This window comes from Pan paniscus, chromosome 11 (assembly GCF_029289425.2).
Source record: "Pan paniscus chromosome 11, NHGRI_mPanPan1-v2.0_pri, whole genome shotgun sequence".
NCBI classification, from domain to species: Eukaryota; Metazoa; Chordata; class Mammalia; order Primates; family Hominidae; genus Pan; species Pan paniscus.
In genome coordinates this window covers 7,769,122-7,782,978 of record NC_073260.2, presented here as the reverse complement: position 1 = coordinate 7,782,978, position 13,857 = coordinate 7,769,122, and the positions used below count along the sequence as shown (strand labels likewise).

At 54.8% G+C, this 13,857-nt stretch overlaps 1 protein-coding gene across 13 annotated transcripts in view; it reads right to left on the bottom strand.

Moving 5' to 3' along the window:
* Positions 1 to 4,930: 4,930 nt before the first annotated feature.
* The window catches only part of RAPGEF1 (Rap guanine nucleotide exchange factor 1), a 162,482-nt gene continuing 153,555 nt past the window's right edge, over positions 4,931 to 13,857 (bottom strand). For all 13 annotated transcript variants that reach the window (XM_034929332.3, XM_034929334.3, XM_034929342.3 and 10 more), the window contains 5 exons: positions 12,663 to 12,741; positions 12,456 to 12,557; positions 10,749 to 10,846; positions 8,419 to 8,547; positions 4,931 to 7,803 (listed from right to left, as the gene is read on the bottom strand). In XM_034929332.3, coding sequence (XP_034785223.1) covers positions 7,653 to 7,803; positions 8,419 to 8,547; positions 10,749 to 10,846; positions 12,456 to 12,557; positions 12,663 to 12,741 — 559 coding nt within the window. In that variant the 3' untranslated portion in view covers positions 4,931 to 7,652. The remainder of the gene's footprint in view (positions 7,804 to 8,418; positions 8,548 to 10,748; positions 10,847 to 12,455; positions 12,558 to 12,662; positions 12,742 to 13,857) is intronic.

The window sequence follows — 13,857 nt, the reverse complement described above, 5'->3', positions numbered from 1 at the left end:
GTTTTAAAATCTGATCAGGCTTTCCTAGCAGGATGGCTGGGTGGAATCGCCAGAGTGGTAATTCTTTAACACATGTTAGAATTAACTTCATCAAGGACCACATAAAGTCCTTCTTTGATTTCCTTTGGAATAGTTTTGAATTTATACATTATCTGGGGGAGAAGTGACATCTTTACAAAAATTGGCTGGGTGTGGTGGCTCATGCCTGTAATCCCAGCACTTTGGGAGGCCAAGGCAGGTGGATTGCTTGAGCCCAGGAGTGCGAGACCAGCTTGGGCAACATGGCAAAACCCCGTCTCTACTAAAAATAATAATAAAAAAAATTAGCTGGAGGTGGTGGCATGCACCTGTAGTCCCAGCTACTGAGGAGGCTGAGGTGGGAGGATCACCTGAGCCCAGGAATATGGGGTTGCAGTGAGCCAAGATCACACCACTGTACTGCAGCCTGGGTGACGGGAGTTGAGACCCTGTCTCAAAAAACTCCCAGAAAGTTAATTTTCCTATCCACAAACATTCACACCTCTCAATTTATTAAGGTTTTTTTAATGGTTTTTAATAAAATCTTATTTTTCCTATAAAGGTTTCACACATCTTTTGCTGGTCTAGGACCTTAAGACTTGTGATGCTAGTATAAATGGGGTCCTTTAAGAATTACATTTTTTGAAGCTGGGCGTGGTGGCACGTGCCTGTAATCTGAGTTCCTTGGGAGGCTGAGGTGGGAGGATTGCTGGAGACCAGAAGTTTGAGACTGCAGTGAGCTGTGGCCACATCACTGCACTCCAACCTGGGCAACAGAGCAAGACACCATTAAACAAAAACAAAAACAAAACAGAAAACAACCCCAAATCCTCAAAAAACAAACAAAGGATTACATTTTCTGATTGCTGACTGACTGTATATAGGAATATGCTGAACTTTTTATTTGGTTGTATAGCTAGCCACCTTGATAGATTTTCTTGTTCATCTCTCAGTCATTTACTTTTCTTACATCATTGGCAAGGATCTCCAGTACAATGAACAGACAAGGAGTTAGTGGGATCATTCTCTTGTTTCTGATTTTAAAAGAAGCACTTTGAATATTTCACAATTAAGTATGTCTCTATACGATCTTGGAAGGTAACCTTCATCAGATTAAAGAGGCTTTCTATTTCTAGTTAACAAAAAGGTTTTTGGCCGGCCGTGGTGGCTCACGTCTGTAGTCCCTACACTTTGGGAAGCCGAGATGAGTGGATCACTTGAGCTCAGGAGTTCAAGACTAGCCTGGCCAACATGGTAAAACCTGGTCTCTACAAAAAATAAAAAATTAGCTGGGTCTGGCAGTGCGTGCCTATATGCCCAGCTACTTGGGAGGGTGAGGTGAATCGCTCGAGCCTGGGAGGTCGAGGTTGCAGTGAGCAGATGCCACACACTCCAGCCTGGGGGACAAAAGCGAAACCCTGAATTTTTGTTATTCATAATAAAAATAATGGCCAGGTGCGGTGGCTCACGCCTGTAATCCCAGAACTTTGGGAGGCTGAGGTGGGTGGATCACGAGATCAGGAGATCGAGACCATCCTGGCTAACATGGTGAAACCCTGTCTCTACTGAAAATACAAAAAATTAGCCGGGCGTGGTCGCGGGAGCCTGTAGTCCCAGCTACTCAGGAGGCTGAGGCAGGAGAATGGCGTGAACCCGGGAGGTGGAGCTTGCAGTGAGCCGAGATCGCGCCACTGCACTCCAGCCTGGGCGACAGAGCGAGACTCCGTCTCAATAAAAAAAAAAAAAAAAAAAAAAAAAAAAAGAATGGATGTTGCATTTTTAACAAAGGCTGTTCTGTGACTATTGCGGTGATTCTATGGCTTTCTCCCTTTAATTTGTTAACGTGGTACATTCGGGAGAAGCGAGGCCATGCCGTGAAAAAAAACCCTGGTCTCCATGGCTTCATTTTTCATTCACATCAAGCAAGCCCCGTGTGGGTGAGTGGGGTGTTCCCTGACCAGGCTCCCCCAACTTGGGGCTCTGCCATCTCAACACCCAGACTCCAGGAGTACCGCGGGTGGGAAAGATTAAGTAGGGAGCTGCACAATAGTCCTTAAACGCCCAGCCCACAGTGACATGTGTCTGCCTCTCAGATCTCAGGCAGGGGGCTGGGAAGTGTAGTCCCCTGTGTGCCCAGGAAGGAGATGCAAACCAGACGTGTGGAGCAGCAGCGTCTAGCGTGGGGTCAGTGACATCCATTAACTGATTGAAATTATTCCATCCTTGTATTTTTGAGATAAGCCCAACCTGGTCAGGAAGGACTCATTTGTATGTGATGCTGGTTTGAGGCTGCTAAGATGATTTGATAAGTTTTGTATCAGTATTCATACATCGGACGGACTTGTAATTATCTTGTACTGTCCTTGTTTTGATTCGATGTCAAGGTTATATTCCATTCATAAAACAGGTTTAGTTTTTCCCTTTTTTTTTTTATTTTTTTTGAGACAGAGTCTCACTCTGTTACCCAGGCTGGAGCCCAGTGGTGCGATCTCAGCTCATTGCAACCTCTGCCTCCCATGTTCCAGCGATTCTCCTGCCTCAGCCTCCTGAGTAGCTGGGATTACAGGCGCCCACCACCCACCACCATACCCGGGTTTTTTTTTTTTTTAGAAGGAGTCTCGCTCTCGCCCAGGCTGGAGTGGTGGTGCGATCTCGGCTCACTGCAAGCTCCACCTCCCGGGTTCACGCCATTCTCCTGCCTCAGCCTCCTGAGTAGCTGGGACTACAGGCGCCTGCCACCATGCCTAGCTAATTTTTGTATTTTTAGTAGAGACGGGGTTTCATCATGTTGGCCAGGCTAGCCTCGAACTCCTGACCTCATGTGATCCGCCTGCCTCGGCCTCCCAAAGTGCTGGGATTACAGGCATGAGCCACTGCACCCAGCCTGTGTGATTTTTCGATTAAGAGAAGTGAATGAGGTAAAGCAGTCTGCAAAGTGCTTGGTACCCCAAAATATTATTATATCCAAGTATTAACTCATTGAAACTTGTGAGACCTTAGAAAGCAAGAGTCTGTTATTACCCCACTTCCAGCTGGGGAAACTGCCAAGCAGAGAAGAAAACCACTTACCCAGGGTCCTTTTGCTTATCAGCTGCAGAGTCAGGACACAGCCCTTTGCAGCCAAGGACATATTCCCCCAGACTGCTGGCAGCCAATGAGGGACTCAGATGGCCCGAACCACACCTTGACTGCTTCCTAAATAATGCACCCCTAGTGAATGAATGAAAAAAAAGGTTTGAATGAATGCTGGGGCCTGCCTCCCATCCCACAGGGGGAACAATGAGCAGTCAGCCATCATACCCCATTCTCCAGCCTTGCACCACTGGGGGCGGGACCCAGATTGTCGACCTACTGCAAGGTCAGAGCAGGTGGGAGGCTTGGAGCCCTCAGCTCAGATACCTTCGGGGGGACCGCAGTTCTTGGTTGGAGCAGGCATCTGAGCTCCTGGGTTACTGGCTAAGCATGCACACTCGCAGGCCCTGGGCGGGGACACTGTGGGGGTGGGGTGGAAGCCAAGGTGTTTCCTCCGTGACTATGGCGGCTCCCTTGGTGAATCTCGCGGTCTGCCGGTCACCAAAGACCAGGGTGGGTCGCAGCAGCTGCTGCCCCGCAGCCCTGGTGGGAAGGCTGAGGCCTGAGGTCCATACCTGGCACATCACCTCCTGCTCACTGGGGTGGTTGGGGCCAGACCAGCTTCCTGGCATTGCTGGCAGGGGAGGGAGATGCGAGTGGAGGACTCAGGAGTGGACTGGTCTCTCTCGGGCCTCTGCGTGCTCATTGGTCAAAATGGACAAAAGCAGATAATGAGGAGCCTGAGGCATGAGTGGCTGAGCAATCTGCCCGAGGACACAAGGAACAAAAGAGAGAACCTGGGCTTCCATCACCTACGAGGTTCATGGAGGCTTTGGCGTTGGCGCCTGACACACAGGCAGCCAACAGCTCCGGATAGTTGATGCCTGCCTGATGCAGGGTCCCTTCTATCAGATCTTGTGATCAGCCCAGGAATACTTGGCCCCTTCCCTTTAAAGGGACAGACTTAAGCTGCTGCCTTTGCGGGGCATGAGGAGAGATGCCTCCTCCTCACCAGGCCTGACCTCTGCACGATCAGGTACAGAGAGATGCAGAGATCCTGGGCTTCCCCAGGGGCCGCCGTGGGGCTGAAAGTTGGGGACTGGGAACCAGGGTGAATATGAGGGCTGGCCCTGATCCCCGCCATCCCTGGGTGGCTATGCTGGGGTGCTTGGTCTCAGGTGCTAGGATGGAAACAATGGGGCACAGGTGGGCTGTGGTGTGGGAGGACAAGGAAGACAGGGAGACAAATGGCCTCCCAGAGCCATTGGGCCCCGTGCCTTACTCCGCATGGAGGGGACACAGCACACCTCAGGGCAGAGAAGGGACTGGAATCCCTGGGGCCTCCTCACTCTGTCCCTTGTAAGTGCAGAGGCTCTGCTGTTCCTCACTGGGGCTGGGCCCGAGCCTCTGTGTGCTGCCTCCTGGGCGGCAGAGGACACACCGCAAAAGGCACGCCATAAAGACAGTGCTTCCGGGCCCCGAAGGAGCAATTCTAGAGCCTGTGCCCCCGAATCCCACCCGAGGAATGCCCTTTTCATCAGGACACTGGGGTGAGGGGCTCTTGTGCATGAACCGACCTCTGGAGCACGAGCAATTCTTTGTCCAGTTGAATGCTTCTAGGGCACAAGGCCTAGGAGGGAAAGTTCTGGTGACGTCCATTTCACTCAGCCACGGCTACCCCAATGGCAGCAAGTGGGCCTGGGAGTGGAGCTGAATGACCCCCAGCCTCCCAGGAGCCCCGCCTGCGACAGGGGTCTCAGAAAAGAGATGGCAAGGCCAGCATGGAGCAGGCTGGGCTGTCACTGTAGTTGCACACATGCAGCTGGGCGCGGACATGGCATTGGGCAGCTTTCATCTGTGTTTATTTTTTTTCATATAAAAGTTACATGTTTGAAATGTCTGCAGGAAGATGCCACCATCAGACAGGTTAGCTGGGGCATATATATTACAATGTAACCCTGTGGAGGTCGTGGGGCCGGAGCGGGAAGATGCTCCCCAGAATCGGGTTCAGGTCAGACATGGTGTGTGCCTGCCCCTCCTTGCCCCCGCCAACCCCGACACCTGCAGGTGAGGACTGACCTCTGCAAGGAACGAGTCCTCCGCCTGGCTCATGTCTGTCTGTGAAGACTGATTCCCACAACCCGCCCGGGCCCCCCAAAGGAACAGACGAGCCACGGCCAGGCCGCAGCACTGAGCACAGAGCTCAGCAATAACCAGGGCCAGGCTTAGGGGGCACAGGGGGCTGCCTGCCATCAATAAGTTAGACATACATCGCACCTTGCCGTCCTCACGCAGGGAGCCCCTGGGCACTGCTCATGTGCTGCCTGGGCCCTGCTGCTCAGAACACCAAGGGCTCCCAACGAGGGCCTGGGGAATTGCTTGGGCACACTGGGGCCAGGCACAGGGTCTGTTCTGAATTCGGGGAAGGTGAAGAGACCCCACCTCTATCCAGCTCAAGCCCAAGAACAAGGCAGACAGAGCTGTGGACAGCACCCGACCACAGACACGGTTCTGCCTGCTGCTGGAGTGAGAGGCCTGGTTTCTGAGGCTGCAGCATGGCACTGGCATTGCCTGTGCTACAGATGGGGACTCCTGTGAGTCTCACAAATACAGGGAGAATTTCAGTTCACACAACCCAAGGGCCCTGTGTGCAGAGCGGCCCTCACACGCGCACAGCAGCATTCAACAGAGCTGGGCAAGGGAAGGGGAGAGAGAGTCAAGGATTGAAATGAAGGGACTTCAAAAAGAAGGAACAAACTAAAAACCCAACCCACACACAATACTGTTAATAAGCCAGCGACTCTACACACACACTCCTTAAATAATAAAGTGACAGGTCCCGGCTGGCCCCGCAAGACCACCGCAAGAGGGGGTCCCGCCACCAGAGGGGGTCCCGCCTGCCACTGCACGGCTTTCCTCCCTCTATCTCCAGGACAAACAAAACACGGGAGAGGGGAAAAAGCCCACATTTTCTTCTTGATAAATGCTGTTCAAAAACCCATGAAGGACTCAAAGTGACATGGTGGTTTAAAAAAAACCCTAAATGATCAACAGATGTTGGTTTCTATATTTTTCCTTTGTTCTGTTTGAACTGGGCTAAGTAAGCACAGTTAGACCCTGCTGTTCACTTGACCACGTCCTAAACCCGGGACAAGTGAGCACTCATTCATGCACAGCAGCCCCGGAGGCATGGGCTGGGGCAGCACGACTGGGTTCCCGCAGCGCCCTGCCTGCAGGCTCATGCTGGAGGCCACGGAACCAGGCGGCACAGGGCAGATTCTGTTTGTCAAGCGCCCCACAAGCCTTGCCCAGATTGTCAAGCTCAGCAGCGAGAATGGTTTTGACGAGGAGGATGGAAACAGCATCTGCTCTGGAAGCCGCTCTAGCGTGGGGAGAGTGGGGAGAGGGTGCGCTTGCTGCAGCTGCTGCCTTAGGAGGCTCCTCTGTGGCCAGGCTTCTGCCTCCCTGCACCCTGAGGGACCATTCGGGTGCCTCAGGGATGCCCTTCCCTCCCAGGGGCACTGACAGCACTGGCTGAAAGGTCTGAAGAGCCAGAGGAGGAGCCCTGCTGGCTGGCCCAGGATGGGGCAAGGAGGGAGGGAAAGCCAGGGGATGGGGAGGGACAGGAGATGGAGTTTAAGGCACACAGCGAGCGATGGAGGAGGGAGGTGCTGGCCTCTCCCCTCTGAATTAACTCCCCCAGGAGCTCAGCTCTGGCCTCAGTTTGGTGAGGTTCAGAAGACTCCCAGCAATAAAAAGTATTTCTTGCATGATCAAGTCCTCCCTTACTCCAGCCTCCTCTTCTCAGCTCCCCAGGTGGTGTGGGAGGGGCCCAGTGGCCTGGGGTGGGGGGTAAGGGGCGACGGGATGACAGAGACTGCTGCTGCTCTCAGGCGGGCAAGGGAGGCCCTGATGGCGCCAGGACCACGGGGCAGAGCACCAGCTGCGGGGCTGCTAAGGCGTCACCTGCGTACCTTTCCGGGCCTGCTGAAAAGCTCACACCATCCTCCATGCATCAGAAGGGGAAGCGGAAAGTGAAAGGATCCTCCCCCGAGTCTACTCTGCATTCTGCCCACCCAGCTGCTTGCCCCCATTCCAGGACCCCTGCAGGACAGGCCACCCCAGAAGGCCTCCACTCATTTGAGATTTCAGAAGATTCAGGGACCCTGGAGCTTAGGGAGGGGGAGCACCCACCACTTCCTTGGTCTGCTGATGAGGTCTCTGCTGCTCTCTCCCTGGAGGGCAGTGGGTGGAAGGTCAAGAGGGGAGAGATGGAAGTAAAAGCAGAAAACAAAACCAAACCAGAAAACCACCGGTTTGTAAATTGGCAACAAGACCTGCCTGCTGGATGCCCTGAGGCCCACGGGTCTGCTCCCACAGAGGAAGGAGGCAGGAAGCGGCTGGCAGGCTCCAGCTCCCGCCCGGCCCCGCTGAGGGCTGGCCAGCCTCATGGCTCCGAGGCCGGGACTCCTGCCATGCGCCTAACAGGTCCAAGGTCCTCCCCGGTCTGGGAGCTGCCCTCTGCGCCCCTCGAGCATTCTCCTGGATCCCGGCGTCTGCTCCTAGGTCTTCTCTTCCCGGTCTGTTTTTCTCCTTGTTATGTTCCTGGGTTTAATTTTCAGAGACAGTTCCCATAGGGCCTCCTCAGCCAGGTGGTCACTGAAGTCATTGAAGAAGTTTATAATGTCGTCATTCCTCCGGATGTCATAGTGCCTGGTGCAGGGGATGGGGAGCAGTCAGTGAGCACCTGTGTGGGCTGGATGGCCCGATGGCGCCACCCTCCTGGAAGGTGCCGCGGGGACCATCCCCACAGCCTCGCAGCAAACGGATGCTGCAGGGGCTACCGTTGACCAATGTGACAGAGGGGACACCAGCGCTCAGAGACGGTGCCACCAGCACATGGAGCACAAACAGGGCCCTGAGGCTGGGCTGCTCACAGGGAAGGGGCCCCAGGTGATCCCACTGCCCCCAACAACGCATGCCAGGGCCCGCCCTGGGGGAGCTCTGGTGCCTCAGAGTCAGGCAGGCCAGGGTTTGTCAGGCCCTTCTCACAGCAAGGTGGGCACCAGCTTCTGGTGTGTAAAATGGGAGGACGAGCTGTGCTGTCACGGGGTCCAGGCCCAGGGCCAGGCTAGGCCTGGCATGGAGCCTGGTGGGCATGCTCTCAAGTCATCCTGGCAGAAACTGAAGGGCCCGGACTATATCTCAGCAGTGGCAGGTCCCTGGGTCCTCTGTGGCTCCCCCTCCCCTCAGTGTCCCGGGCTGTCTCTCCTTGTGTGTGGCCCGGGGCTCAGCTCTGCCTGGTCCCCCTGGGGCGGCGGCACTCACGCCTGCTGGAAGCAGCGCATGCTGTCGAGGATGTTGAACTGCTGCCACCGCTTGGAGAAGTTCACTTTCCCGTCGATGTAGTCTGGGTTTCCCAGGTGAACGAAGGTCAGGTCCTGCAGGATCAGCCCCCTGGGAGGACGGGTTAGGCAGCCTGTTACTGCTACGGGGTTTGGAAGCAGCAAGGGCTAGAGACATGTGTCAGGCGCTAGGACTCGCAGTGAGCAGCTTCCAAACCCCAGAGCAAACCAAAGAGCCAGTCTGGGGTGTCTGTTTCCCAGAACAAACTCCGGCCTCAGCCTCTGGCCTCTGGCTCCACAAGCACCTGCTGGGGACCTCGGAAGCCAGTATGCTGATGAGGAGCCTGAGGGTGATGCTCAACCCATAAGGGCGAAGCTGTGGGCTGCTAAAGTAACATTAACAAATGAGCAGTAAAAAAACAAAATAAAAAAACCCAAACCAGGGGGCAGGGGCAGAGATCTCCTTTTATTAACAGGTGTGGTGGGCTGGGTGCAATGGCTCACACCTGTAATCCCAGTACTATAGGAGGCTGAGGCAGGAGGATTGAGCTCAAGAGTTTGAGAACAGCTAGGTTGGGTGTGGTGGCTCACACCTGTAATCCCAGCACTTTGGGAGGCCAAGGTGGGAGGATCACCTGAGGTCAGGAGTTTGAGATCAACCTGGCCAACATGGCGAAACCCTGTCTCTACTAAAAATACAAAAAGTAGCCAGGCATGGTGGTGCACACCTGTCATCCCAACTCGGGAGGCTGAGGCAGGAGAATCACTTGAACCTGGGAGGCGGAGGTTGCAGTGAGCCAAGATTGCGCCACTGCCTGGGTAACAAGAACGTAACAAGAACTCCAGCCTGGGTAACAAGAACGTAACTCTGTCTCAAAAAAAGAAAAAAAAAAGAGTTTGAAACCAGCCTGGGCAACATAGCAAGACCTCGTCCCTACAAAAAATACAAAAATTAGCTGGGCATGGTGGCGTGTACCTGTAATCCCAGCTACTAAGGAGACCGATGTGGGAGGATTCCTTGAGCCCAGGAGTTCAAGGCTGCAGTGAGCTATGATTGCACCACTGCACTCCAGCCTGGGTGACAGAGACTCCGTCTTTATTAAACAAAGAAACTGGCTGGGTGTGGTGACTCATGCCTGTAATCCCAGCACTTTGGGAGGCCAAGGCAGGTGGATCACCTGAGGTCAAGAGTTCGAGACTAGCCTGGCCAACATGGTGAAACTCCGTCTCTACTAAAAAAAATACAAAAAAAAAAAATTAGCCAGGCGTGGTTGCGTGTGCCTGTAGTCCCATCGACTACTCAGGAGGCTGAGGTGGGAGAATTGCTTGAACTCAGGAGGCAGAGATTGCAGTGAGCCAAGATCATGCCACTGCATACCAGCCTGGGTGACAGAGTGAGACTCCATCACAAACAAAGAAACAAAGAAACAAACAAGGTGTAGTAACTTAATAGGTGCTTCTGACTGCAGAGGACTTAAGGCCAGATGAGAAAGACAGGGGCAGTTCCTCCACTCAGGGAGAACTCAGCTTGAGGGAGCAGATGTAGAGCCACGGTGGGAAAGACTGTTAGTGCTCAGAGCAGGAAGCCTGGGGATTTGTATCTCTGAGGGTTGAGGCCTCAAGGGCAGCCCTGCAGTAACCCTATAGGATGTGCCATTGAACACTCAGCGCTGGGATGCTGCTGCGCTTTTGGTCTCTTGGAGATTCTCAGTGTCTACTAGTATATACTAAAGGCTCTCGTAAGTCCTGCAACAGACACTTGTTTGGTTTTGGTTATTCCGCTACATCCCTTTTCTATGAAACACATATTTCCTCTCGCCCATGGCCCACGCTCAGGAAGCACTTTCTGAACTTCTTTACACCAAGGCTCTCAAGGTCCCTGGGTGGCCGTGCATCCTCAGGTTGTTCTAATGTGCAGCCATGTGTGAGGACACTGGAATACTGTGTGATGCCGTGTGTGGGGAGAGGAGCCATACATCTGTCACAAGCATGGCTGCACATGCTCACGGGCAGGCTACAGAAGGAAATGAGAGTGGGGCTGGGGGCTGGGAAAGGAGAACCCGTATTCTTCACCTGAGCGCTTCTTTTCTGTTTAAACTGTATTATAAGAAGCATTATATATTATATTATATATATGTATTGTATATTATGCATTATAACTGTATTACAAGAACCTTAAGTAAAACCAAAGTACAAATGTCTCCGTTAGAAACCCCCAAATTAAGATTTCTCTGCTGGAGCCTGACAGATCTTCCCCAGAGCAATGGAGGCAAACCCAGGCGGGGCTGGGGGCCTGGAGGGGCTGCTACTCACAGGTACGGGATGCACGGCGGTTCCACCTCCGAGAGGGCGGCCCGGTAGGCTCGGAAGGAGGACGAGCTGTCGATCAGTGTGCAGTACTCGGCCAGGCCCTGGCAGGACAGGACAGGACAGGACCGGACAGGGGTGAGCGAGTGCTGGGGCAATGCTGGGGCAGAGCCCTGGTCCTCCTCACTAACTGGAGGGTCAACCACCCTCTGCCCAACTCCACAGGTCCCACTACGCACAAACACCCAGCCAGGTGTGGGTCCTGGCCCTGGCCAGCAGGGATTCTGTCCTTTTCAACGAGTGTCAGCCCAACCCCTGGTCACAGGGGACTTCAGGCCGTTTTGTGGAGAAACACCCCACAGTACTCATTGTGCCTGGGCAGCCAGCGCTTGCGTGTATACGACATCCCGGAAGATGGGCTCCTGCCTGGCCCTGTTCGGCGGTGCAGCCGGAGGAGCTTCCCAGGCACACACTGAGTGGCGTCACTCCTGACTCGGAGCTGCCTTTGCTCTGCCCTGTACTCAGGGAGGACCAACTAGAGATAGCATGTGACCTCGCCCTCCCCAGGGCTGGGCGGCTTCTCTCCTGCAGGGGCGGGGGGCTCCCGCCTAGGAGACTCAGCCAGCCCTGCCCCACTCAGAAGGCCCCTCTCCTGCCTCTTCTCCTGTTAGGTGCCTCTCCCTGAAGTGCTGCCTCCTCAGGACCCCCCATGCAGAGAGGCCGTGTGAATTTCCCACCTCTCCCCATATACTAGCTTACAACCATCCCTGAACATGGGCTTGAACAAGAAGACCCTGGGTGGCCTGGCTGACACCCGGGTCTCTGACATGACCCCTGGGTGGCCTGGGTCACACTCCGGTTCCTGACACAACCCCCAGGTGGCCTGGCTGACGCTCGGGTCCCTGACATGACCTCTGGGTGGTCTGGTCACACTCAGGTCCCTGACACAATCCCTGGGTGGCCTGGCTGAACTTGGGTCCCTGACATGACCCCTGGGTGGCCTGGCTGACACTCAAAGCCATGGGTTTTGCCCCCATTTGCAATATTATTTCCCTACACAGGATAAAGGTCCAACTCCTCACCAGGCTCCTGAGGCTCTCATGACCTAGAACTGGTCCCCTTCTCCCGGGATGTGGTCCCCTGGCCTCCTCCTGTCCCTGGAGGTGCTGACCCCCACCTGCTCCTGGCTGTGCACTCCTTTGTCCCCTTTGATTCTCTTCCCTTCCCAGGAAACTCCTCCTCCTCTACAGATGGTGGCATGAGTGACACTTCCTCTGGGCTGGCCCACCTGCCCACCCTTCTTCTTTTAGTGCTTATCTAGCAGAAACTCACCCAACATCATGTTGGGCTGCTCACAGTGCGTCCCCAGCACCTACCGCAGTGCCCGGCCCGAAGCAGACCCTTCAGAAGAACGGGCTGAGGGCGGGCGGGGGAGGCGGGAACCCAGGGATGGGCCTGCTGGGTGGCAGCAGAACACCGGGATGTGACCACCCCAGAACCAACCTCGAAGCTCCCTGGGGCCTGAAGATTGGGGATCAGAGACAGGAAGGCGGGAGGGCAGCTGTTCTGGTCACACAGCATGTCGGTGGCAGAGCAGGGGCCTAGGCCCAGCATTTGCTCCAGTGGGAGCACTTTCTGCCACAGCTAGTCGCCTGAGGGCTGGGCGGCCCCCCTTACCAGCCACCCTCCCGCCCACGCCCCAAGGCCACTCACCTCTGAAGTCTGCTTCTGCCACTCCAGCCTGCGGATGGGCGCCGAGTCCAGGGCAGAGAGGATAGCCAAGTAGGAGTTGAAGTTATTCAGCTTCCGCAAGTGCTGCCGAGAGAGGGGCGGTGCCGTGAGGCAGGAGGGCAGGCGGGTCCCGGGCTCCCAGAGCAGGGACTGATGATGGGGGCCTGGGAAGGACTTGGCCACCATTACCTTCATGATCTTGATGAACTTCAAGAGCAGCCGTTCCCTGTCCTGGGCCTTTTCCTGTAACATGATTATGGACCGGACCCTGCATGGACCAAGGGAAAAAGAAACAGCTGAGTTGACAGGTCCCTGCAGGCCCCAGGGGTCCTGGTGGAGACAGGACCTGTACGACCCCCATGCCAGTGGCCACGAGCCCACCCCTACTGAATACCTGCAGCCTGCCCCAGGCATAGACCTAGTTTCTGCTCTCCAGGAGCTCATAACATCCTGGGACAGAGGCACAAGGAAATCTGGTGACAATAAATCTGGTGACCATAAGGAAATCTGGTGAAGGCCCAAAGGGGGTTTCGAATCTGCAGGTGGAGCATGGGAGGATGAAAGCAGAGCCTTTCCTGACAAGCATGGACCCCAAGTACCAGGGGGCTGGGCAAGTTCCTTGTGTGATGCAGGACTGGCTCGGGGAGACCCGCTAGCACGTGAGGTAAGAGGTCACCTTTGGCAGCCACAAGGGAAGGAAACTCTCAGAACCTTAGTAGCAACCAAAGCCGAGACCAAAGCCAAAGGCCAGTCTCATCTGTGCGATAAATGCAGCAGGGATGTCACCCTGGCCTCAATTTCCTGTGGTTCACAGGGGCCACTACCAGGGTCACTTGGAGGAGGTGCCGCACTTTGCACTGCTGGTTCTTCTTTTTTATTTAAGAGACAGGGTCTTGATCTGTCACCCAGTGCTGTGAGTATATCTCACTGTAGTCTTGAACTCCTGTTCTCAACTGATCCTTCTGCCCCAGCTTCCCGAGTAGCTGGGACTATAGGTGTGCACCACTGCACTTGGCTAATTTTAATTTTTTGTAGGGGGGGGGGTCTCTCTATGTTGTCCAGGCTGGTCTCGAACTCCTGCGCTCAAGTGACCCTCCTGCATCGGCCTCCCAAAGTCCTGGGATTATAGATGTGAGCCACTGCACTTGCACCTTTGTGCAGCCAGGCCCTGTGGAGTGTGCCCCTGAGCTTCTTGCACCCAGCCAGAGGCTGGTGTCAGAAGCCAGGCTTGGGGCCTTGTGTGCAGCTTCCGTCTGCTTTAGAAACCACATCCTGTTGGGCAAAACCCTACGCTGGACTGCCATAGCTAAACATGCTTTCCCCAGGATGGAGTGCTTCTGTGGGGAGGAAGATAGGCAAACGGGAGATGATCTCGGGGCCTTTA